Source organism: Papilio xuthus, unplaced genomic scaffold (genome assembly GCF_000836235.2).
Source record: "Papilio xuthus unplaced genomic scaffold, Pxut_1.1 DF826938.1, whole genome shotgun sequence".
Taxonomy (NCBI): Eukaryota; Metazoa; Arthropoda; class Insecta; order Lepidoptera; family Papilionidae; genus Papilio; species Papilio xuthus.
In genome coordinates, this window is record NW_013531711.1 from 4,016,454 (window position 1) to 4,040,538 (window position 24,085).

At 34.2% G+C, this 24,085-nt stretch overlaps 1 protein-coding gene across 1 annotated transcript in view; it reads left to right on the plus strand.

Moving 5' to 3' along the window:
• Positions 1-23,146, plus strand: part of LOC106121662 (uncharacterized) — a 153,122-nt gene extending 129,976 nt beyond the window's left edge. Inside the window, exons 6-14 of the mRNA XM_013317393.1 lie at positions 16,756-16,862; positions 17,217-17,327; positions 17,502-17,595; positions 17,686-17,876; positions 18,065-19,964; positions 20,025-20,188; positions 20,266-20,428; positions 20,535-20,703; positions 20,930-23,146. Coding sequence (XP_013172847.1) covers positions 16,756-16,862; positions 17,217-17,327; positions 17,502-17,595; positions 17,686-17,876; positions 18,065-19,964; positions 20,025-20,188; positions 20,266-20,428; positions 20,535-20,703; positions 20,930-21,131 — 3,101 coding nt within the window. The 3' untranslated portion in view covers positions 21,132-23,146. The remainder of the gene's footprint in view (positions 1-16,755; positions 16,863-17,216; positions 17,328-17,501; positions 17,596-17,685; positions 17,877-18,064; positions 19,965-20,024; positions 20,189-20,265; positions 20,429-20,534; positions 20,704-20,929) is intronic.
• Positions 23,147-24,085: the final 939 nt, after the last annotated feature.

Sequence of the window (24,085 nt, forward strand, 5' to 3'; positions counted from 1 at the left end):
TTAGCCTGACTATACATAGAACTTGTAGTCTAGATTGCGTTGTCACAACTTGAATGAGTTTAATATATTACTTAAATGATACGGTGTCGCACGCCTTGAACTAAATTGTCGATACCGAAACTAGTTTTACTATAAATTGATAAGAATAAACTATATTCAATAAGGTGTTTATTAAACATTTGTATTAATATTTGAACTGTAGATATTTAAATAATTGGTATACTAAATAATTTACGACTAAGTGGATAAAAAAATGTCAACGCCCATAAGACACCGATGAAGAATTTAGACCTTTTAGGAGCAGTCAAAATTAATTTATGTATGATAGTTACTTAACCTTTAGAAGCAATACGATTTTTACCCTTGATCTCCTGAACGACAGCGTGTTTTTATATTAATGTTATATTTCTAAAATCCTTCAGTCATATTATAACAACCTTGATGTAAAGTAAAAGTGTAACTAAAGCATTTTATTTGAAAAACTTTTATCTATGTATATTTAAACATTAATATTTGAAAAGATGAATACATAACCTTACTTGTAGGAATATTGAATTTGTATATGTAAATATTATCTGAAAAGGATTGTATTCAATTATTTTAATTTGAAAGGTTCCATTCGGCGCCGTTGCTACTCTAAAATACAAGTCTCGTTGTGAAATCACTCGCTCGTCGTACGCTCCTGCAATGTTTTTAATATCTTCGCAAATCTTTTTATAACTTTTTCACAACGGATTTCATTCAAGTAGTTTGTGAAGTTTAAATCGCTTCTTTATTAGAATTCGCTCGGAATTTAGAGTTTTACATTTTATTTACGAAGCAACAAGCTTACAACTTGATAATGTAACTTTGAAACGGTTGATAATTCATTTTGGATGCTTTTGTAAAGAAGTATATAATTCATGCCTGTAGCATACAGGGATAGACAGATGTGACGGGTTTCCCCGCGGCGTCTCTGTCGCCTCTCGAACATCCATATATTCTAAGCTAGACATAAAAAGTTAATCTTGATATTAAATTACGATTAACCATAAATACGTCTATTAAAAGAGAACCACACTAGTGTTTAACATTAACAAACGTGTAAGTTATTTAATCACGTGCTTATATCACGTGTTAAGTTAATTAAGATTTAAGATAACCGAAGTGATAATGTTATCGATAACCAAACTTATTTAATTTTTATCGCACTTGTTGATGGAAATGCTATACCAATCTGACATAACAAATGTGAAAAAGGGTTCCTTTTGATTATACATTAAATTATTATATGAACAATTTATCTATGTTTCTGTGACGTGTAGATGTATAGAAAAGATTTATTTATTTGTAATTTAAATTATGATTTTAAATTCTACTTCTAAGGATTTACCGTTTGTGCAGATTATAGGTATTTTTAGTATACGATATACTAAATCCATACTAAGCGACGCTCTTAGATGCCATTTAAGTTTAAACTTAGAGACAATATACAAACACAGACATTAACTAGAGAGATAACTATAATAATACGACGTAAGTTTTACTGCAGTTTCTGTTGATAATTTGCACAGATTGTGCTATACTTTGTTTAGATACAGAAGGTTCGCCCGCTCATCGCTTCATCGCAAATTCTATTCGAGCTTTCGTTTACATATAAAATATGTATTATAGTACGTCACAATTTACTATGCAGGGTTGCCATTAATTGAAATGTTAATTTTCGATATTTTAAAAAACATTTAAAAACACATAGTTACTTATTTTGTAAAATATGACGTATTTTCTCGTAATAATATCAGCAACTGTCAATATACCAACGTTAAACTCATACAAAAGCTATTTCATACATCCTGCAAAAAAAATGAAATATACAATAATAACGGATTCTCCGTTAAGATCGGTCCCTACACGTTAAAATCCCAAAGGGGCTCTTTATATTTATCTTTCAAACCAGTACAAATAAACGCAAATCCACTCATCCAACATCAGATATTAATCTCGGTCAATTCCCGTAACATTAGACAAGTGGCAACCCGAATTTAACACCATATAAACTTATTCACCGCCGGGAAGGGAGCAACCCTCGCTTCAAGGTCATAGGGGTGAGCCGCGTTGATTTGTATTCCATCCATTTGTACACTGCTTTATTTTAAATGCACTTACATATTATTTTACTACTCTATGGTTTACTTGATGAGTTTATTTAATCTACTTATTTTAATTTAATTCAATAAAATTTCATTCAGCCAATGCTTTTAAACGATTTACGATAAAAACGTACTTGGCAACACTGAATGTGTAATGAAAATAAATTCTTTACAAATGATAATGTTCATTCAATACGTATTCTGAAGATACTCTTCAAGATTATTTTTAGTTTTTTTTTTTAACTCAATATTCATCGTGTAAACCTTTTTGCTTAAATTGACGGTTAAAATAACATTTAATTTAAGAAAACTAATATCTGCTCCCCGCTACATTTTAATAATTCTTTTTGAATACCTTCAATAGCGAGCAAAAATAATTATGATAAAAATAGAATTTGCTGCAAAACCTTACATTCAAAAGCTCTGCTTGAAAACGTTACCGGGTAACTATTTTATACCTTTAAGAGATAAAAAATTTGTTTTATTTTATTCCCTTTTAAACATGTTCTCAATACTTTTTTATAACAATGAAAGCAACTGAGATAATTTATATTAACAAACTTAGCAAGGCAAGCGATCCATACATTATAAGGCAAATACGTGATAAAATGATGAATAGCGTTAGTTAGAGTACCCTTAAATAACGGACGTGTATGTAAATGTATGTGTGGGGAAGTAACGAAGGACGTGTGCCAAGCCCTTGAATCTTAACCCCCTTGTTCCCGTATGAATCATGACCGTAACAGCTTTTATTTTTAAGTTAAGAAATCTATTTCTGACTCACCAACACATGATTTAAAAACAATCTTCCCTTTAAGAGACTGTAAAATTTTCTATTCTTTGAAAATAATGAATGCTGTTTAATCTTTAGCTAAAAATTGAAAAGTTAAGTAAAGTTAAACGAAGGAAGTAAACAATTGTTTTCGTTAATTCGCTGTGTATTAGTTTGAAACGTGTTTGATTCATTGCCGAGCACGTGGTTAATGGCAGTCATAACAATGAGTAGTAAACTATTATGGATGCGGCTATTAAGCGACCAGTAATATTTCAATTAAAAGAAAAATCTACAAGAAACAAATATAACAAGAAAAAAAATAGCGATCATATTTTTTTGTAATAAAGAATCCTTGATAATTTCTCACTGCTCCGAACCATCATATATCTTTTTACTTCGTCAGTTATATACAAAGCTCAATTAATTAATGTTCATACTAAACTTTTTTATGTTGTTTTGTTAAAAACAATGTATGTAACATTGTTTTTAATTGACTAAAAACTGTATTAAAATCCGAAGCAATCAGACACTATGACCGCATCAAAGCGAGTTTGAAGCAATACCTACGCACATCGGACTTAAAAACACTTTTATTAACGTTTTCCGCGAAACATGATCGCTGGAATAGTTTTTACTGCCGCCTATCTGTTATCACGCGGCTGTCGGGGGCGTTAGTTCACAGAATTCTTAAACTCGTAGTGTATGAATATCTTCAATAGTATTGGTTACATTAGAAATATGTTGATTACATCGACAAAAGCGTAAGCCGATTATAACATTTTGTACAAATCATTTTTGTTGACATTACCCAGTGAAAAATGGGCTTAAATTAGACTTAACTGTATATTAGATTTTAAAATCTTCTGTGTTACATATTATGGATAAAACAAATAAAAATCTCATTATATTTTAATTGATTAAGCCCTCTAAACACCTTTAGTATACATTTATAGGCAAAACTTAAATCTGTATTTATAGTTAAAATGAGCTACAGTTTTGCCTTTACAAGTAACGTAGTTAAAATTAAAGATGTCATAACTGATTTTACCTTTAATTCAATAATCATTGTATTAAAATTACTAGTTGCTTCTAACGAGTATGTCCGCGTTGAATTAAAAAACCTCAATAGGAAGCCTACGTGTTCTTCCAGGCTATGTTCTACAATTATGCAAAATTTCGGCGAAATCTATGCAGCCGTTCTAGAGATACATTCTATCTAAACATTCTCGTTTATAATATTCTAAGTAAAATAATATATAATTATTAGCATATCCATACTATATATTGAGAAATACGCTACTGTAATCTCCCAATTACTCTTAAAGTATCCACCGTAGGTAAACAAATTTTACAGCAATTAACCAGAACGATATAATGATCGAAACTTTCCGTAACAGATCCGTTTCATCTATCGAATTTAATACATCGGAACGGTATTAACTTGGACCGTTGTCAAAAGCTGTTATTTATAATCACGACTAGATCTTGAAGAATGTTCATGCTCCCACTACACAAAGAACATAAAATTACATACCATTACCGCTACTAAAGATAAATATTAATCTATAAATAGATATTATGTATATCATTTTTAAATATCGTACTCTCTTCAATTCTAAATGTAAATAAACTATTCATTTTTTTTACATATTATATGCAATTTCTTCAAATGAATATACAATTTGTATTTACTTCGATGAGGGCAATGAACTTAACATATTTTTTTCTAGCCGTAATTGATGTACTAGAAAGTGATGATTCAAATATGAACCCGGACACTATGTATTACATAGCTACTATGTACAGAGGGTAATGTACGCTAAAGTCGACAAAAAAGTCGAACGAAAATAATAATGAAAAAAAACATTCAACGTATCTAACCAATTTAAGGACGATGAACTCACTAATACGATCTTTGAACGACGACGCGTGCAAAAAAAATAAACACAATTTTTATCTAATAACTTTGTTATGGTAATAGTTTGCGTCATCATAAATCCATAGCTTAGTACGGCTTCCTTTATGTCGTGACATGTTCTTATATTTCTATTACATCGATATTTACTATGTGTTTTAAAAAGTGTTTCAATTGAATATTTTAGTAGCAGTTGCCGTGACTTCATCAGAGCGGAATATAAAAACTAGTAATAAATAAAGTCTATATCACCAAGGGATAGTATAGCTTCCTAATAGTGAAAGAATTATTCAAATCGGTTTAGTAGTTTCGGAGCTTACTCAATGCAAAAGAACAAACAATAAAAAACTTTCCTCTTTCTATATATTATATATTATTAGTATAGATATAATTTTGTCTATAATTAAATTTTTATCATACAATTTCATCTAATTCCAACAATAATTAACAAAATTAATCAACACCGTAAAGAGCTTATAAAACTAGACATGTAATAAAAAAAATCAAACACTAATATAAAATGTGTACTCTTAGATTACGTTGCAACGCACAAAAGTATCCCAACAACCACGCCTATACGTCATTAAAGAAATAATTGAGTCATTATACTCATTTGAACACTGTCGCCGTAATTTGCGATCAAACCCAAGTGAGTTATAAGGTAACCTACATACGATACTAATTGATTTTCCAGCCCTTTGTAATTTGGTGCCGCAATACATAGTTTAATGCAACTTAACAGATCTAAATTAAGATTTTTGTCTTTTTAAAATAACACTCCGCTTTTGTTTTGTAGTTTCGTTAAGTAAAGGTTCTTTAATGTTCTTATTAACATGTTACTATCGTAGGTATTAATAGCAGTTACTATTGGAAAATTGTTTTGTTAAACCTTTAGTGGTATGAGGAGTCTGTTACTAGATAATATCTATAATTTACAAGTAAGCTCTATTACTAATAAATCAATGGCAAAAACCAACAAAACACTTTTTTTCGTATAAAATATAGTATAAATTATGTAAATTACGAAAAAAAGTCTATCAATATTTTTTGTTCAATTTATGCGTGTTAGTTTTTGGGCGCCATATTTTATAAAAAAGAAATGAATAAGACTAAAAATATACGGCCATAGGATTTATCAATATTTTAGAGATTTGTTTATATAGGCATAAACATCGTAAAGATAAAAATGCCATAAAAACTTAATATTTTTTTGCTCGTTATTTCCACGACTCATTTCGCGGACGTCGGTTGCCTACAGATTTGTAATTCTGGTTGCGTCACATCTCACAGGTCGTTGACACCGCCGCCTAATGCGCGCTCACTAAAAATGCCGACAAATGTTTATTGTTCATTTTGATACAATACTTATGTTCTTAATTCATTAAAAAATAGTTGTAACTGTATCCATACATAATTGAAACGTTGCAAAATGACATTTTGTCAGTTGTTACATTAGAACTAGGTAATAATATAATGATTTTAGTACTGTAAGTCTAGCACGAATTTGTAACAAGCTTCATAATATCGCCGTTGTCAAAATTTGTATTGAAATTAGCGCAGCCATCTATCGGGCGTAACGTAAACCTAGATGTTATACTAATTTTGACACAATTGACGATTAAGATACGAAGGCGCTTGTCACAAATGGTGTTGGACCCACTGTTTAATTTTATCTGTGGTAAGCTTTCAATTATAAAGCACTTTTATAAAAAGTACCAGGTACTCATTAAATACTTCTTAGTTATATTCATCTTACTAAAAAGTATTTATTGAATGAATATTTACTTTTTAAATTTTGGCAATCGTTCTACCCCACAAGGCGAAGTAACCGTAACCATGTGTGCTAAAAATAAATGATGCATTAGGTAGCTAAATAGATCGCGACGACAAATTGTCATGTTGTTTGTTCCAATACTCGCGACATAATGTGGGTCACGGCATTATATTTGGTACTGAGTTATGTTAGAATAATCTCACTATTTCACTGAGAATGATTGATGAATATAAAAATAGTCCAACATCAACATGTATGTCTAACATATTTCAGATATCCTTTACCCAAATCCATAATCTATAATGTTATTTATAGGCAACATTACATACGTTTTACCGTAAGCTTTCACTGCCAAAAACACCTGTATAAAACATTATATCATCCCATTCTCTTATTAGAATTAGAAACAACGTTAAGTTTTTAAGCATATTATTTGTTTTTGTGATTAGAAATACATTATTTCGTGGGAAATAATACTATTTATTTGAAAAACCAATCTACACTTTCCATAAATTCACAAACATCAATATTAGTTGCTTAGCAACCGGCTGTTGGTAAACATTCACATTGTATCAAAACACGTATCTGTTAACACTTTCCTAACTGAGATAGAGCACTTTGTGAGAGCCCGATTTAGTCGTAAAGCTCTCGAGTTACTACGTTCGTAGTTTTCCTCGAAAATAGTTTGAATTCGATCAGCATTATGCGGCTTGTTCATTTTGTTAAATGAAATGCTTTGTTTTGAGATTAAATATTTCCACAATAAATTATAATATTATTTGCAGCACTCTCAAACGCGTACCCTTACGGAAACCCTTACTTATTTGAGATGAGAAATTAATACTAAGCGGATGGTTAAGTAATCATTTAATCACACATTGTAGCAACAAATCTCACATTTTGACAGATATCACGCGTTATATTATAACAAATATACATTTTATAATAAAAAAATATATATATTATTTTTATATTTATATGTGTGGTAGAGCGCGGTCGCAATTGCCTATATCAATTGTGTTCGTCCACAAACAATAGATAATGAAAAACAATCCCGCGGTACTGAATTCATACGGAATCGGAAATTTGAATTTCAAATGCGGCTCGTCCGTTTTAACAGCCTATCGATATGCGTCTATTCTTCAAATAAAGTTTCATACGAGGGTAGAACACTGAGGTAGAACAGTGGATAGTGCAGCACTGGTATTGTTTGAACACACTGTTAAATTCCACTGACGTAACACTTAGATTATGGCATATTGTCGTCTCTGTTATTTTCAAAGGTAATGAGAAGGATGGCAGGTTTTTGTACATGTAGCACGACACTGAAAATGCACTATTACGCATAATAGTATTATTCTACCAATACTGCAATGTCTACTGCTCTGTCTGTTTCGCCCTCGTGTTAATATGGTATATTACCATGATCCACCTATCACGATTGATTTAGTTTTTTTATTAGCACAATAACGAGTTTCTCTCTTCTAAAATTACATAATTATTAAAAATCGAAACATTTGAAGGTTTTAAATGGTTATCTGTCCAATAAATTTTCATATTATAGTCGTTAATTAAAATATACGGACATAAAAGGCAGTTGAATGTCGATATTATATTTAAGATAAATATTTGCGTTCACTCCGTTGAGGATTTTAATTTTTTTTTTCATTTTATTTTGACCTCTAATTCGCCGATGAAATATAGATACGATGTTCTAAAAAAAATTCTGGTAAAATGTGTCTTTCAATTGCTATCTCTATTGAAAAAGAATAAAAAGTTTAAACTCACTGTACTACATACTTAAAAAAGTTTTCAAAACCGCTCTCTTATTTAAAGTAAGGCTCGTATAACAAAATAGGTTGGTAATAGCGGTCAGTTTATCTCCGAGCTCGGTGGTCCGACCCGAACATACCTCGTCCGTTTCCAGCGCAGTCATGACAAATTAACTCACGAAAAATTGCCTCCGTTCCTCAACCTCATTTACTTTTAAAAGCCACTCGCAAGTAGTACGGATGCCAACCAGTATATTATAATAGAGCGATTTATAAGGTTTTAAGCAAATAAAATAGTATGTTTAATTACGTAAAATATTAAGTAAAAAGTGGCATAAAAAATACCAAGCCTTATTGATATATTTGACTTTTTTTGTCATTTTGTAAAAATGTTGTCTTGTAAAGGTCAGGTAAAGTTATGTTAGTTGATTGGAATCAGTTAAAGAAATAGATGTGACTTATTATTTTAAATCGTCATACGAACGAAACGAACTTAAACAATATCATCTAGTAATAAGTTTCTACTGAAAAATCTATACAATAATTTTCATTTTATTTAAAAAAAAAAACACAGAAATGACGATAATAGATTGTGAAATCTATGTATGTTAAAATCTTGAAAGACCGTCATACAAACTTTATGATTTATGATACCTGTAAATACTCTTCACAAAAGCCGGACTAGATTGAAACTTGTCGGAAACTTTCCCCAAGTGTGGATAATAGGAAAATGATGTAACGTACAGCATTGTTGATCTCTGTTTCAAACTTAAATCAACTTCCAAAGTTCTAGAGAATGTGTTAAGGCAAATATACTTTAGTCAGGAATTCAAATCGCTTTACCTACTGCTGTAGAATAACTTTATCGTAAAATCTTTAAACGTTTCATTGTTACTTCTGAAAATATTATAATTAATTAACGTGTTAGTATATTATCTATGTAATTATTTTTATGGTTAAATATTTAGTTAAGCTAAGTTAACTTAATTTCTTAATAACTGTAACAAAACAGGAACACTAGCGAAAAAATTGTTTGAAGATCTACAAATTTCAATCTTCTATGGTTCTTGAAATCAGCTACTCGTTTTCTTTTTTATATTAATAACCGGCCAGTAGTATCGTGTTAACAGTAGCAGTTTTTACGAGCATTCGAGTGGGAAGCGTTTAGTTATCTAATGCCGGCACGACCGCAATCCGTGTCTACTCTACTACGATTATCTCGGTATACGCCGGCTTTTTGCGGCTCCGTGTGCGGCAAGCCTAATTGCACGCTCGCTGTCGCTAATTGAACGGTTACCCTAACCGGTCCGTCCACCGCTGTGTTTGTTCGACGATTACCCGCCATATTATACGCGGCTTTTGTTTTTATTCATATTTGCATACTACGTTAAGCGAAACATGATTAGCTCATGTTGAGGTCACTTTTGGCACAATTTAAGCTTGTACTTTTGTCTAACACGAGTGATGTATTATGTAGATGCAACAAGAAGCTTATTCAACTATCATTGAAAGAATGCTATTTCGTGTTTACAATCTCGCCTAATGCTAAATAATGTTTAAATTTGCTTGAAGGAAACTAAAATTTAGACAAAAGTTTTTTTAAATATATTTGAATTTAAATAGAACCTTGACCAATTTTACACCATACATCGTTAGCCTAAATTTCAATTATTTTTTATTCGCGAAATTTTGAAATTGCACCTACATTAATCAAAGTTGCCTAGTAATCTTATATTTCTAACTAATTCATTATAGATATTAAATCGTGTCAAGGTGTAAATTAAAGAGTTAAAAGTGTCGCATCAAACGGAACGAAAGCGGTGAAGTATATCCCTACCGTTATCTAGCAGTCGGCATCTGTTTGTCCGCCGCCGCTAGGTTAAACTCACTCGTAAAAATTATTTAATTACGCATTTTTACATAATGTTCAGATCATTTCCGGTGTTTTTGATAACCGGCTAATTATATACGAAAACAAAATTATCATTGTATAAATTTATTTATTTTAGCTTACGAAGTGCGATGAAAAGATTTACGAATTTAACGGACAATGCAATGAAACATAATATTGGTTTCTACTGTCAACATAATGTTGTCTCTTTTCTTTAGCGAAAGAGAATGACAATATTTTATAATACAAACGTTTCGAAAGTGAAAATTCACGGGAAGTTTGCTATATTTCACAAACTTGCATGGTACAAACTTTCACAGTAAAGTTAAACTTAAAAGACTATAGTTTTTTATATCAGTTAACTAACATAATTTGCATCAAATTATAAAGCGCTCTATACCAATCTATCTTAAAAACCCGTCTTTAAACTTTTAAATGTACCGTTTAATTTTAATGTGTAAGCCATAATGTTTATGTTGACCATCGCTTAATAAGTACAGTGCATATGTGTTATTTATTCATTTTATATGCTGATTATATCTTTATTGAAGCTTGAAAGATCACTAGAATTTGTGCAACTATTTTAATTTTATTATGCATAAATTTAGTTCCTTAAGGGTTCCGTAAAGATAATTTTATAGTATATTACCTAACGCCCGCGACACCGTCCCCGCGGGATTAAAAATTAGATAGACTCTCAGACTTACTGAATGTGCATATAAAATTACAATAAAATCGGTCAATCTGTTTCGGAGAAGTATAGTAACACTAGTGTCTTTATTTTATATAACATAATTATGTATAGAGTTGGCAACCAAGTCATTGCAAATATTGTCCATAAATGAACTTGACCCTTTTTTATTTGAGTTATATACTCTTTTCTATTTAATTTATGTATATTTTAATTATTTAGATATCTTTTCTTATAGTAAAACGTAGAAAATAACTCATTAAAATAGTCTGGAAAATTGATAATTATATAAAATATTTTCTAAATGTGCAAAAGATAACTACGGAACACTAAATTATATTGTTTCGGATACACACATGACTGATTTAATTTTTTTCACAGCTTATGCACACGATAAAACTCAGTCAGCATTTAAATTCTTGTTACAACACGATAAGCAAAATTCATATTCTTTAACAAGTTTAAATTCCAGAATAATGATGCCAATAACTTTTATAATATCGCTGGAGAAAAAAATCTATAAAAGTTGAAACATCTCGGTAATTGATCATGTAACTATACAATGAAACTGGTAGATAAATAAAAGCAAAAAGCGGCTTCGAAAATAGTCCCCCTTAAGTTGCGTAGCAGCTGAGACTGCCAAGGCAAACAACACGCTTCTTTTAGGCCACGCATTCACACTATATGTATTTATAACTTACTAGATTACTATACATACTCGATAAGTACAAGCCTTAGATAATAGTGAGACATAAAAAAAGGAATTCCAAATACAGACCTTTACCTAAATGATGGTCATCCTAACAACGAACTAAGGTACTACTTTTATAGACCTAATTATAACCTTTAATATGCTACATCCATTCCTGTCATTAACTAGGAATACATGATCGCACAGACTGATAAGTGTAAATATATTTACTAGATGGATTTTACAGCAATATTAACGCACCTGCTGTACTAATTAAAAAAAATTAACCAAGCAATCTGATAACGTAATTGCAAATATAGCAAAAGCTGTATATGTCATATTTAATTATAGTATTCAGTATTTTTATTCCAACATCCTTGCCACTTGCCAATGTTATCTATCGACTAAAGCTAGGCAATGTCGAAGGACGATAATAATGGTTTCATTCGGCTCATTAAATCACTGCCTATCAAAGGATCAAGAGGGAAATTTCCCCTAACAAGAAATTCTTCCATTAGTAATGTTTTTTAGTACTGCATTTTTTATTTCAAAAACGACATTACGTTACATTTTTCTGTCAAATTAAGCAAAGAACTAGAAAATAACTCTTCGATGTCAAAATTACAATAATACACAGTACAATTTAAAATTCAATTTTGTTACATTTGCGAACTCAACATTAAAAAGAAGCATTCTATAAATATCACTCAAGACAGCGTTAGTTTAAAATTACTTGAGAAAGTTTATCTTCTCGATATTAGTTGGTGACTTTATGAAATTAAAAAGTTTCCTTTGACACTGACGCAGGAGGCTTCATGGCCAGGTTATGTTAGGGTCGCGTGGTGGAATGCACTTTACCAACTCATCACAAATAAAAGATTCGGATTTTCTAAAGCACTATTATTTTTTAAACAGATTCATAAAGTAAAAAGTTTTACTTTTCATCACATTAAAAAAATTGCATGAACCTTAGAAACGTCTTGTCCATGTCTTGTGGTATTTTATCCTAACTTGATCATAATCAAAACAAAAGCGTCCATCCCAAGCGAAACCTGAAGAGACAAAGGTGTTTTAAATACATAATAAAGCAAAATAAATTTCCCGTTAATAAATAGGTACCTTCACTTAAGTATTTCAAAAAGCTTCGCAGAGTGAAATTTCAATTAAGCAGGTCGGAGGCGAGGCGATAGGCATCTGGTACACAATGGCCGCTCCATCCGGCCACCAATTAGCTCGCCCCTTAAACAATTTGCTCCCACTGCTCAGGACTTGTCTACACGAATCGCCTCAACTGTCACCTTGTGCTGAATAATCCTTTAAATAGCTGTAAACAATTTTACAAATCTCTATTTACATTTTATTATTTATATTACATCGAAATTATATAACAACTATTGGAATTCTAAAATAAATAACATCGTTATCTACATCTGATTTTTTTCTACTCTCCCTTCCTCGTCAGCGAAAGTTTAACCGATATTAATTATAAAACAAAAAGTTATATCGTAAAAAATAACCATTGCCGCGTAATGTTTCGATGTAGAAAGCGAATCAAAAATAGTATTTATCTTTTGCTCGACCACTCGGTCATTTGAAGATAAACGCTGATGTGGTCTTTTACTTAAACTTTTCAAGTATCCAATTTTTATATTTGGACTGAAACACAAACGCCAGCAATTAATAGCCTCGGAAATGTCGTTCTTCTTATAAAATATCATAGAAAGCTTGTAATGTTTTTCTTTACAAAAGTCGATAGAAAACCCCTTGACCAAATTTGGTGAAGTTGACATAATTCGCTAAAACCTTTAATTAAAACTAATTAACCAAAAATATACCATCAATAAATTATTAAAGAAAAAGTTCTGAGAATTTTATTATTAGTCGGTATCTTTGTTTGATTGCCTTGTCTAATTTAAATAACAAAAGTCAGAGGATATGAATAAATTAGAGGCCAAGTTACGGGCCGTGCGGACCGCGATCAATTTCATTGATAAGCCTAATGTTTATAGGACACGGTTATTACTTTCCATTAGGCTCGGCGTCATGTTATTTGTCTATGATAAAAAAACAAACTAAACACCATTAAGAAAGGATGCCAAGTCAAACGCATTTAACCTTTACCAGGTTAAACTTATTAAATTCTCTTCTTTAAAGTAGATATTCCCGAAACCTTATAAATTAATTTGAATGAAAGGTTTACAGGTTAATTATTTAACAATCATAATAATTGAGGCAAGAATGTCATTCTTTAAAACTACATAATATGTTGAATTAAGAATGATAACAGGTTATTGAGGCATTTAGCCGTCTAGTGATCTACGTTACATCTCAACCAGTATTTTCACATATAAAGAAACGAGTTTTATTCATAAAAATCTCAGATTTAAATAAAACTTAAACTCGTTTATATATATAATATTAATTTATTATTGTACTAGGATATCAGAAGTTGTAAGCAATAATGTCCAGATTAAGGTTTCCCTATGCCCCCGTATTAACGGTACTATGACGCACTAGCGCCGCGCGGAACAATACAGCACTACAATAGTGACGTCAACGTCGTCGAGACTTTGAATACAGTGTGCTCTGTTTCTTTTATAGTTCTATTAAGTTTATTGTTACGTCGTGTAAAGAGGATCTTTATATCAAGCGTAAAGCAATGAAGTAAACTTGTATTATAGAATAATTGAAACATCTTTCTTATAATAGTTTGTACACGATTCATTTCTATTCATAACAAAGTAAGCACCTTTTGTTGTATGTTCGCAAGCAAATTTAACATTACTGCAAGTATAATTATTATGACTACAACTAGAATTAAGTAAGAAATCAAAGTAAGATATATGTATCTTTATTTAAGGACAAGCTGTCGAACGCAACACCGGTCGTGCGGAATTTTAAAAAAACATAATTAGTAGACTGTGTGTTATTACAGACTATGTTCTATATGTATGCAAAATTTTATCGAGATCCGTTCCGGATTTCTGGAGATATTTTCAAACATACATCCATCCGTTCATCCATACATCCACCTAAACATTTGCATTTATAATATCAGTAAGAAGTAAGATTATAAACATTAAGATACAACATTATTTACCATATATTCATATCTCGATTAATTCTTATTAAAATAAATACTACTTTCTTTGCTTTCAAGAGACAAATAGTTAATTGTAAAGGTTTTTATAGCGTCCACCAGAAAAAAGATATGGGTACGCAATACATACGGCAAAATCAGTCTTAGTACGTATGTATGTAGACCATTTTGTACAAAGTAAGGTTAACAAACCAGTGCTCAATTCACTTATTATGCCTCGGTACTTTTATGGGTCAGCGGTTGCCTTCACTAACAATAAAATACAAAAGCAGTAGGCTGCTATTTTATGTAGATCTGTTACAACTAGTTTTTGGATATTTGAACTTTGTTTGCTCTTTCCGCCCATTACGATCCATAAAGATTTTTTTTTTGAGAAAATTGATTTTTATAATAGTTTTCTTTTTTTTTTCTTTGACTGTTTCAGAGAAAATCCCCGTTTAAAACATATTATCTCAGTATACACAAAGATTTTGGTCTCAGAAATGAACGATTAATTAACAAGTAACTAGAATGAATAAATCTTAATATGTCAATTTATCCGTTAGCTGGTCGTAATAATACGAAGAAACTTACATCACAACGCACGAAGTCATAAACTAAACTTTTTGAATATCACACAGGGAACGGAATTGCGAAAAACAAGACTATATTTTAAGTATTGAAATAATTTTATATACATAAAAATATATTTATCTGTAACGTAAGCTGAGGGCTAAATAATAATCGATAGTTATTGATGCTAAGGCTCGCGCTTGCCAGCGTTGCCATTGTTTGAAAGTGGGTATAAAGTGTTTGCGCAATCGGAAGTGGTCGACGCACTATCAACGCGCTGCTTGCGGTCTAATATCAACTGAACATTATCTTCAATTTTATTATGCTCTATTTAATTACACATTAAAAATAAACAGTTTTGTGACTTAATGTATAGGTTTGTCTAATGGTTAGATGCTTTGACCTTTAAGAGACAGGACCAGACTGGTTAAGCGCGCCCACTTCTCTCTATTTTCCTCGATCTTCCTCTATCAAGTAAAATTGAACATTAGCATGCTTGTGTGCTCGTTTTGCGTAAATGTGTAAATGTTTAAGTCAATTTGCGTTTTTAATAGATCAATAGTTAGCAGATTTACGTAAGTATTCGACTTCTGTTCGTTTCTAACGTTTCTTATTCAAGTTTTAGGATCATAACAAAAGTATAAGATTGATAAATATGGGCAGAATTTTTGAGAAAGTACATAAAATATAACGATAAGTATGCTTAGATAGAGTATGCTTGTAAAAAAAAACTTCTTCACAAAATTCGATATGCGTAACTTTTTCTCACATTTGTAGGTGTTAATATCAAATGTTATTGTAACTTTTCCTTTATAATGTACACAAAAACTTCAATAACAATATACTTTTGACGTATAAATTAACTTAAAAACCATTCAATCAATTTATAAACGTCTATCACTTTTTTTGTTGAAAGTAAAATATATCAATATAGTATTATTACTATGGCAATTATTATAAAACATGCATATATTAATTTACGTTGAAAAAATAAAAGTAAAATACTTGGGCATCTAATTGAATATTGTACAGTACTTCGTAGTTTTTGAATTGGAGTACATTCGAATGAAGTAGTCATAAGTAGGTTGCGTAGGCGACCGCTGAGAGCCGAGGCCCGCGTAACGAGTGGCGCCGACCGTCCACTTATGCATATGCCGACAGAATGAAATTTTCCCCAATTTGTGAGGCAACTAGTTTCCAGCAAATGTCGGAAACTAGCCTGGAATCGTGCCAGCTACCCCCAAATCATTTAAATTACACTTATACTCTTCATCTACCCTACCCAGCAAGTCTCTTTTAATTGAATGGGTGAAAACTTAAAGACATTGCAAACGATCTGTTAACAAATAATTGAAGAATTGTAACATATAACGTAAAAAAATTAATTCGAGCGAGCCTTACAACGAATTCGGATTGATAGATTTCACTTGCCACATTTTCAATGATTTGTTTCCTATTGTTCCAGGATATTACCAGCCCGCGGGGCCGCTGATCAAGGAGAGCGGTGCTGAAGCAGACAGGGCTCTTGGCAGATATCATCCCGCGCCACATTACCACCCGCCGCATCCATCGGTGAGTGTTATACTTTTTCATCCTTTAAGTTGCAAATATTTTGCAAAATATAGTTTAACAAACTTGACACAGAAGTGTTATATTCATAAGGTCTAAGCAAAACGAGAGATGAAAGTGACAAAGGCAATAAGGCTCTTGTTATTTATCAAATACTCTAAAATTGTAATGTTACGGTACTTCCCTAGTCAAACTAGTTTATACGTGGAAAATTTGGCAGCAGACTACCACATATAACAAATAAATTACCAGTCACAGTTGTTATATGGTTACTAAGTGCCGATCTCTGGGTGGTAAGCATAGATTATTTTCATCACATAAAACAAGATTCTCAACTTTTGCTTATATTTGTGGTAGATGCTGCAGCAGTATGGTCCGCCACCGTACTACCCCGCGGAGCTGTGCTACGGGCGGTACTACCGGCCGCCCGGGCCCTATCACATCCCGCCGCCACAGCCTGATGCTCCGGTAAGACTTCCCTGCAATGCCTTTAGTCAAAACGGAGTAAAGTTTCTTTTTCCTATGAGACTACACCCAATTTAAAACAGGAGCAGAGCTTTTTTTTAATAAATATAACGTCTCTATTTCAAACGCTTATATTGCTAGCTATTACACGTGTGGTAATAGTGGCCACAATTGCAGATGGTGGGAGTAGGCAGCGATCCGTACCCGCCGCCACAATACTACGGCTCACCACCCTGCTACCAACATTCACCACAAAGAATACCATACGTCGGTAAGTTAACCACAGACTTTTTCTATTAATTTCGAATTCGAGAAATATTTTATTAGTATTTTGTACTGACATTGTTAATGTTTTTTGCAGAGTATCGTGGATGCCCGTGCCCATTAAACGCGTGTCCAAAAAACGTCCTTATTGGGCCCGCTACTGGTAAAGCCCCAGCCGGTGGCGGCCCCGCCGACGTCCTCGCTCTTGCGCCGCCCGGGGGCGCCTTCCGCGGGAAGGTGCGGGCCTGCGCCCTGGACTCCGCCGCCGACACGCACGGCAGCGGCAAGGTAACACGCCACACATCTCACCCTGCACATAAACATAAAACAAGTCCTTAAATAACTCAAAAAGTAAAAACGGAAAAAGGACTACTTAAAATGCACACTTACATAAAACATTATCTGTATTTCAGTAGATGAGTTTATTTATTTAGGTCAGTTTTAAAACGAATTGAGGAAAGTATTTATAATTCCAGGATCCACCGTTAGAGCCGGAGCCGCCCGCCGCGGCCGACGCTCCCCATCCTTGTCCGCTGCCGACTATCGGCGGTGCATCGCCCAAACGTGAACTGTTCGACGTTCGCGACAACCTACGCCGCGCCGGGGATATGCCCAACACCGGCGAGGCTCTCGGCCCGCCTTCGCCTGCCAGAGGGTCTGCGGGAGCCTGCGCACCACAGCCACCGCCTGTCGCGCCCAGGCGAGCCAGGCTCGGCAAAGCCATGGCCAGGCGGACTCTGGCGGGCGACGACACGGGCTTTCTCTTGTCAACACCTCAGCAACCGACACCACATAGTGACGTCGATGATGATGTGCTCGCCATCTCTCCCCCGATCTGTGTACCGATAGACCTATCGTCATCAGACGAACGATCGACGCCCCTCGTCGACGTAAAAAAAGAAAACGAAGGCCCCACGTACACACAACCGAGGAAGGTAGAAGCGCAAGCTCTTAGGGAACATAACAGCACGGCGGCGCTTCCCGAAATACCTGATTTGACGGAGGCTAATAAAGCCGTTAAGAGAAGGTACTCGAAGCCCAAACTTGAAATCGATATGAGAGATATACAACTGGATGATACGTGTAAAACTAATGGAATTGGGGAACATGTAAAACTACAGAAAAGAAGAAAAGTATCAGGCGACCACACCGATATTGTTAGGATAGAAACTGTAACAAAGGAAGCTAAAAAGAAAACGACGCCCAGTACCAAGAGAACGCCCAAGTCGCCGCCCGCAGAGAAAAAGAATCTTAAGAGAAAATTAGAGAACATGACTAACGGGCCTAAATCTAAAAAAGCTCTAATCGAAATGATAGATGAAGATCCCCGCCTTAAAAATATCGCAGCTGTGACGGAGGAGCCGTGCATAAAGAAGACAAAAACAAAAAGTGCACTTCTTCTTGACAATTTAATAAGAAAAAACAGTATCGATGGCAAAGGTTACGCGTCCGACAAGGAGCTGAATCCCGCAGAGTTATTTTTGCCACCGAACGAAAACGTTGCACAAAATGTTACGAAGAAAACTTTAAATATTAATAATAACATTGTTGAAAATACCTCACCCACGAACGGCGTGCGGCCGAAAACGATAGCCGCCGTGAGCCAACTCATAGAAAAGAAACTAGCGTATAAGAACGCTTGCAAGATTGACTCAAAAATCACGCACAACTTAAAATCAGTATTAAAAACGCCCACCGATACTTCTGACTTAACGGAAGACCATACAAGTAAGGTCCCATTTAGCAGCGATGCAACCTCAGACACTAAGGTTATTGATAAATGTGAATCAAAATTAATTGAAGACAAAAGTGAAAAAGACAGTAGCAACGATGGTATCACAAATGGGGATGTAGTCAAGGCTGTGAAAACGTTAAAAATCAATAAGACCAAACCTGCATCAAATCAAATAGAAACAAATCTCAAACCCAAGTGTGACATTACCTGTAGTGTCGATGAATCTCAGTGCAAACCCAGTAAAGTACAGGATCCAGACGAGGGGCCGAAAGATGTCGAGACAACGGTGATAGCAGACAAATTGTTAAAGAAACCTAAATCTACGATAGAAAAATCTAGCGGGGAACTCAAGGGCAAAAACGTCGAAAAGGTCGTTAAATTGCTAGTTTCAAAGAAACAAGCGAAAGCGAAGAAAGTAGATGAACCGCCGCCAAGCCAGAACCAATTGGACCAAATAGAAGAGAAGACGAAAAATGAAAAGACAGGGAAACGATGTAAACTAGGTATGGATAAAGAATCAAGGGGGAAGAGCGTGGAGAAGTTAGCAAAGCTGCTGGTGTCAAAAAAGACCGCTTTGAAAATGGACGAGGCCACATTGCTGGTAGAGGCGGCTTGCGCCTCGCCCACCCCCAGCGCTGCGAGCGAGCCAGGCGAGGCGGGCAAGCTGTGCGTGCAGAGCGCGGCGGGCTGCACGGGCGGAGCGCGCGGCGGCAGGCGGCGGCGCAGCGGGGGGCGGCGCGCCCGCCGGGCCCCCGCACCCCTCGCACCCGACGCGCTGCAGCCGCGCCCCCCGCGCCCACCGCCGCGCTGGAGCAACGGCTGGAACTGGGACGGCGAACATTACGTGTCCAAAGTCTACCTCAACGTAAGTTGACAAGTCAAGGATCGCATCTTGCCTTCGAGACATATGTGATATGACCAAAGTTCGCTCGCTGTATACAGAACGACTCGCGACTGGACCGCACGGCGCGGTGCTGGGCGCGCATGTGGCACGCGAGCGGCGACCGCGTGGCGCGCGGAGACTGCGTGCTACTGCGCGCCTCCCTCGCGCGCGCTCAACCCTTCGTCGCGCGCGTCGCCAGCCTCTGGGAAAACCCCGACGATGGTTAGTATACCGACCTAATTTCATATCCCTGCCACAGGCCATTATATATTTCTGTAAAGTATTTTATGATTTTCTGTATGTGTCTATAATGATGTATGTTCTGCAGGCGAGATGATGGTGTCCCTGGTGTGGTACTACCGGCCGGAGCACACGGAGCGCGGTAGGCAGGACGAGGACGCGCCCGACGAGGTGTTCGCCTCGCGCCACCGCGACGCCAACTCCGTCGCCTGCATCGAGGACAAGTGCTACGTGCTCACATTCAATGAGTACTGCAGGTCGGTGTGCAGCACGCATGCGTTAATCGCGGCATGTTGCCCTTACATCTGACACAATAAAAATTCAAAGCGCAACTATTCCAAAGAAATGGCGCGTAAATTGACATTTGACAGATGTCAGTCTATAAAAGTGTTAACCTAAAACTAAGTTTTGTCATTTACTTTTTAATTTGTGTAACACATTGTTTGCAGAGAACTCAATTAACAAGATATTGTGTGATTATAGATATAGAAAACGGCTAAAAGCATCAGAGGAGGGCATCACGATGGCGCCGTCCATCGTGCCGCCGCTGCCGGCGAGCGAGGTGACGTCGACGCTGGCGCCCAACGACACCAAGCTGCCGCCCTCCGTGTCGCCGGAGCTGGTGCTCTTCTGCCGCAAGATATACGACTTCAGGTCCAAGAAGATACACGTGCCCAACAAATGAGAGCTCGCACAACCACACGTGCTCGCCGCTCACTCGGCTGACGGTTTATTTCACCTCTATACGGATTCGTCTCACGGTTAGGCGACACAATAAATCTTGTCGAAGTAAGAACTTATTAGAAAAGTGAATACCAAAGTCGCTTTTCACATTCGATGGATTGGTTGACGACACGGATGATAAAAAGTTGTATTAAATTCGTGTCGTCGAGTCCACTTTATCGTTGGAGTTTAACGTAATAGATGTATTATTAGTGTCACGATCCCCATCCTCCAATTAGTACAAATACACGTGTAGCTGCCCCCGCGCCAGCTTCACGCCAACTTATATTTGTATGTAAGAGCCGATTGAATCTTATGTTGCCTGTGTCGTGATTTGTCGTAGATAAAATATCCCGTGTGATTAATTTGCTGGATTCCTGATAATGTCGGATTATTATAAACAATTTTATCAATGGATGCCTTTTATAAAATGTAAGTAGTCGTAAGAGTCGTAAAGCATAATGTGAATAGAGATATGTTTGTTTTGCTTTTGGGGTGATCTAAGTCCTTTATCGATTTGTTAGATTGCGAATCGTGTGCTCGGGGACTTATTTTGCGTGACTGATTCTCGTAGTTTTACAGCTGCATAGACACTATAAAGCATTTATATCGATACGATTTCTTTCCTTTTGTTATTGTAGAATCTGTATTAAATTATTTTTTACATAATTTCGTGCATGAGATGTTTGCAGTAACTGTTTTTAATACGTTCGAATAAATAATGTAGTATACTTCAATAAGTGCGTTGATATAAGAACTAGTATAGATCAATGAGATTTAAATCCCAAAGATCAATTTTATATACAAACTTAAAGAGATATTTATCAAAAAATGGGATGATTTCATTTGTATACTGGTTTTAATATCACCTCAATAGTTGTAATATTTGCTGAAGCCCCTGCGTGTTTTAATCATTGGCTAAACCTTATTAAGTTGTCTATTTCTCTATTTTTTGCTTTGAATTTAAATTTGTATAGATGACAACATTTTTCAGACATGGCAGTCAACAAACACCTAACATAATGAACTTTACACGTTGTTTATATTGCATTGGATACTTACCAATATTTTTAAACTTTGTGCTGCCTTTTAAGGAATTGATTTTTCATTGCATTTCGGTCATTACTACAATTTATTGGAAAAAATCAAATGGTTTGATTTCAAAAAATGTTTTTAAAAGAAAGAAGACTGATTTTACGAAAACGGCAACAGATAAGATCAATATGTTTTTTTGGTATATTCAACTGGTTCGTTCAATTCTTAAGTCAACCTTTTTCTAGATTCGCAGTATTTAACATTATTGAAATAACAAGTGGGAACATTGTAACATATTTTAAATGTAATATTAGAGCATAGATTTAAACATAAAAAAACACAGATGTGTTAAAAAGAAAAAAAATCAAATTCAAATTTGATATTTATTTGAATGAAGCATCATCGATTTAGAAATTCATAGGCCGCCGTCTGTTCGAGTTGATATGGGGAAAGACTAACATTTTTTAAGTTTGGTGAATTTTACTAAAGTCTAAATAAATAAATTTACATAGAACATGTGTAAGAAACTTCGTTGCATTTTTGTTTGTGAATAAATTTCAACGAGTTCGGAATATAGCTTCATATTTCGTGTGTGAAATTCTTGTAAAGGGCATTTAAATGATTGTGTTTTACATATATTTATTTTCTATCCTATATTTAGTTCGTGTATGTGATCACGCTGCCTATTGTTTAAGCTATTTTTTTTGTAAATATTCTCATTTTGTTAGTAGTACTTTCTTTGTTATCTTTCCAGTGAGATTATTTTCCTTATTCGAACATATGATGAAAAATCTGTATAATCGTGGTACCAAAATTGGTTTCAATGCATATTTATTAATGAATTTTTATACTGTTTTTACTCAGTATCATATTTGTATACAGGTTTTTGAAATGTTCGAGAAAAATCGAACCTTTTGCAAATGAAGAATGTATAGAATTGTTTTTTTTACGGTAAGCTAAATACTTAATCAGCGATTTGTATACTAACATCAACAAATATGTATTTTAAAATCAAATTTAATTCAATGTTAAAATTTTACGGAATAAAAAATGCTTCGTTATCTGTTTTATTAAGAATTAAGTTTAGATTTCTCAAATAGATGTATTTACTTTGCCAAAAGCATTGATTTAATTTCAAAAACCTGTATAATTTTCATAATGTAAATATTATACGAAAATGTACATCTTTAGACAAATAATCGAATACGAAAAATCGGAGAGACCAAAATTAAAGGACCACAGTGTGTCACTTTTTTTTTGTAAACTTCAAAAAAGTTTTATTTGAAATCTATAGTTGGCCAGTGTTAGTAAAATAAAAATAGATTCCAACAGAAAAATAATTTAAACCACGAAACATTTTCTTCAAAGTCTCACTGGGTGTCTATTCCAAAGCTTATGTTTTCTTTTTATTTCATTGCTTAAAGCCAAAAAATTAGAAGCAAAAATGTCTATTGTCCTGTAAAGATGTAATACCGATCTTCTTCTTTAGGTTAAACCGATGGCGGGGGAATGTGCGTATGCACAGTCGTTGTAACTTTATACTGGTTCCCAAGAGGACAAACTTAAATCAATTATACAAGGTAATCAGTGTAAAAATATATTAGTGAAAAATAGTAAATCATGAAATTTTTAAACAAAAAAATTAAAGGCGATGTTACGAAGGTCATTTGGGACACTTTCCTCCGCCATTATACTCATTATGAATTAATAATAAGAGTTAATGAGTAAATTCCATAATACTATTACTATAAGTGAGTCCCTTGCTTGTAGATGGATTGTTTTAAAGATGTTACCTGGTATTCTGCAGACCTTCTTATAGTCAATCAGTTTTAGAATTAGGTTATTACTAATAAGAAAAAAAATACCTTGTTTTTATTATTT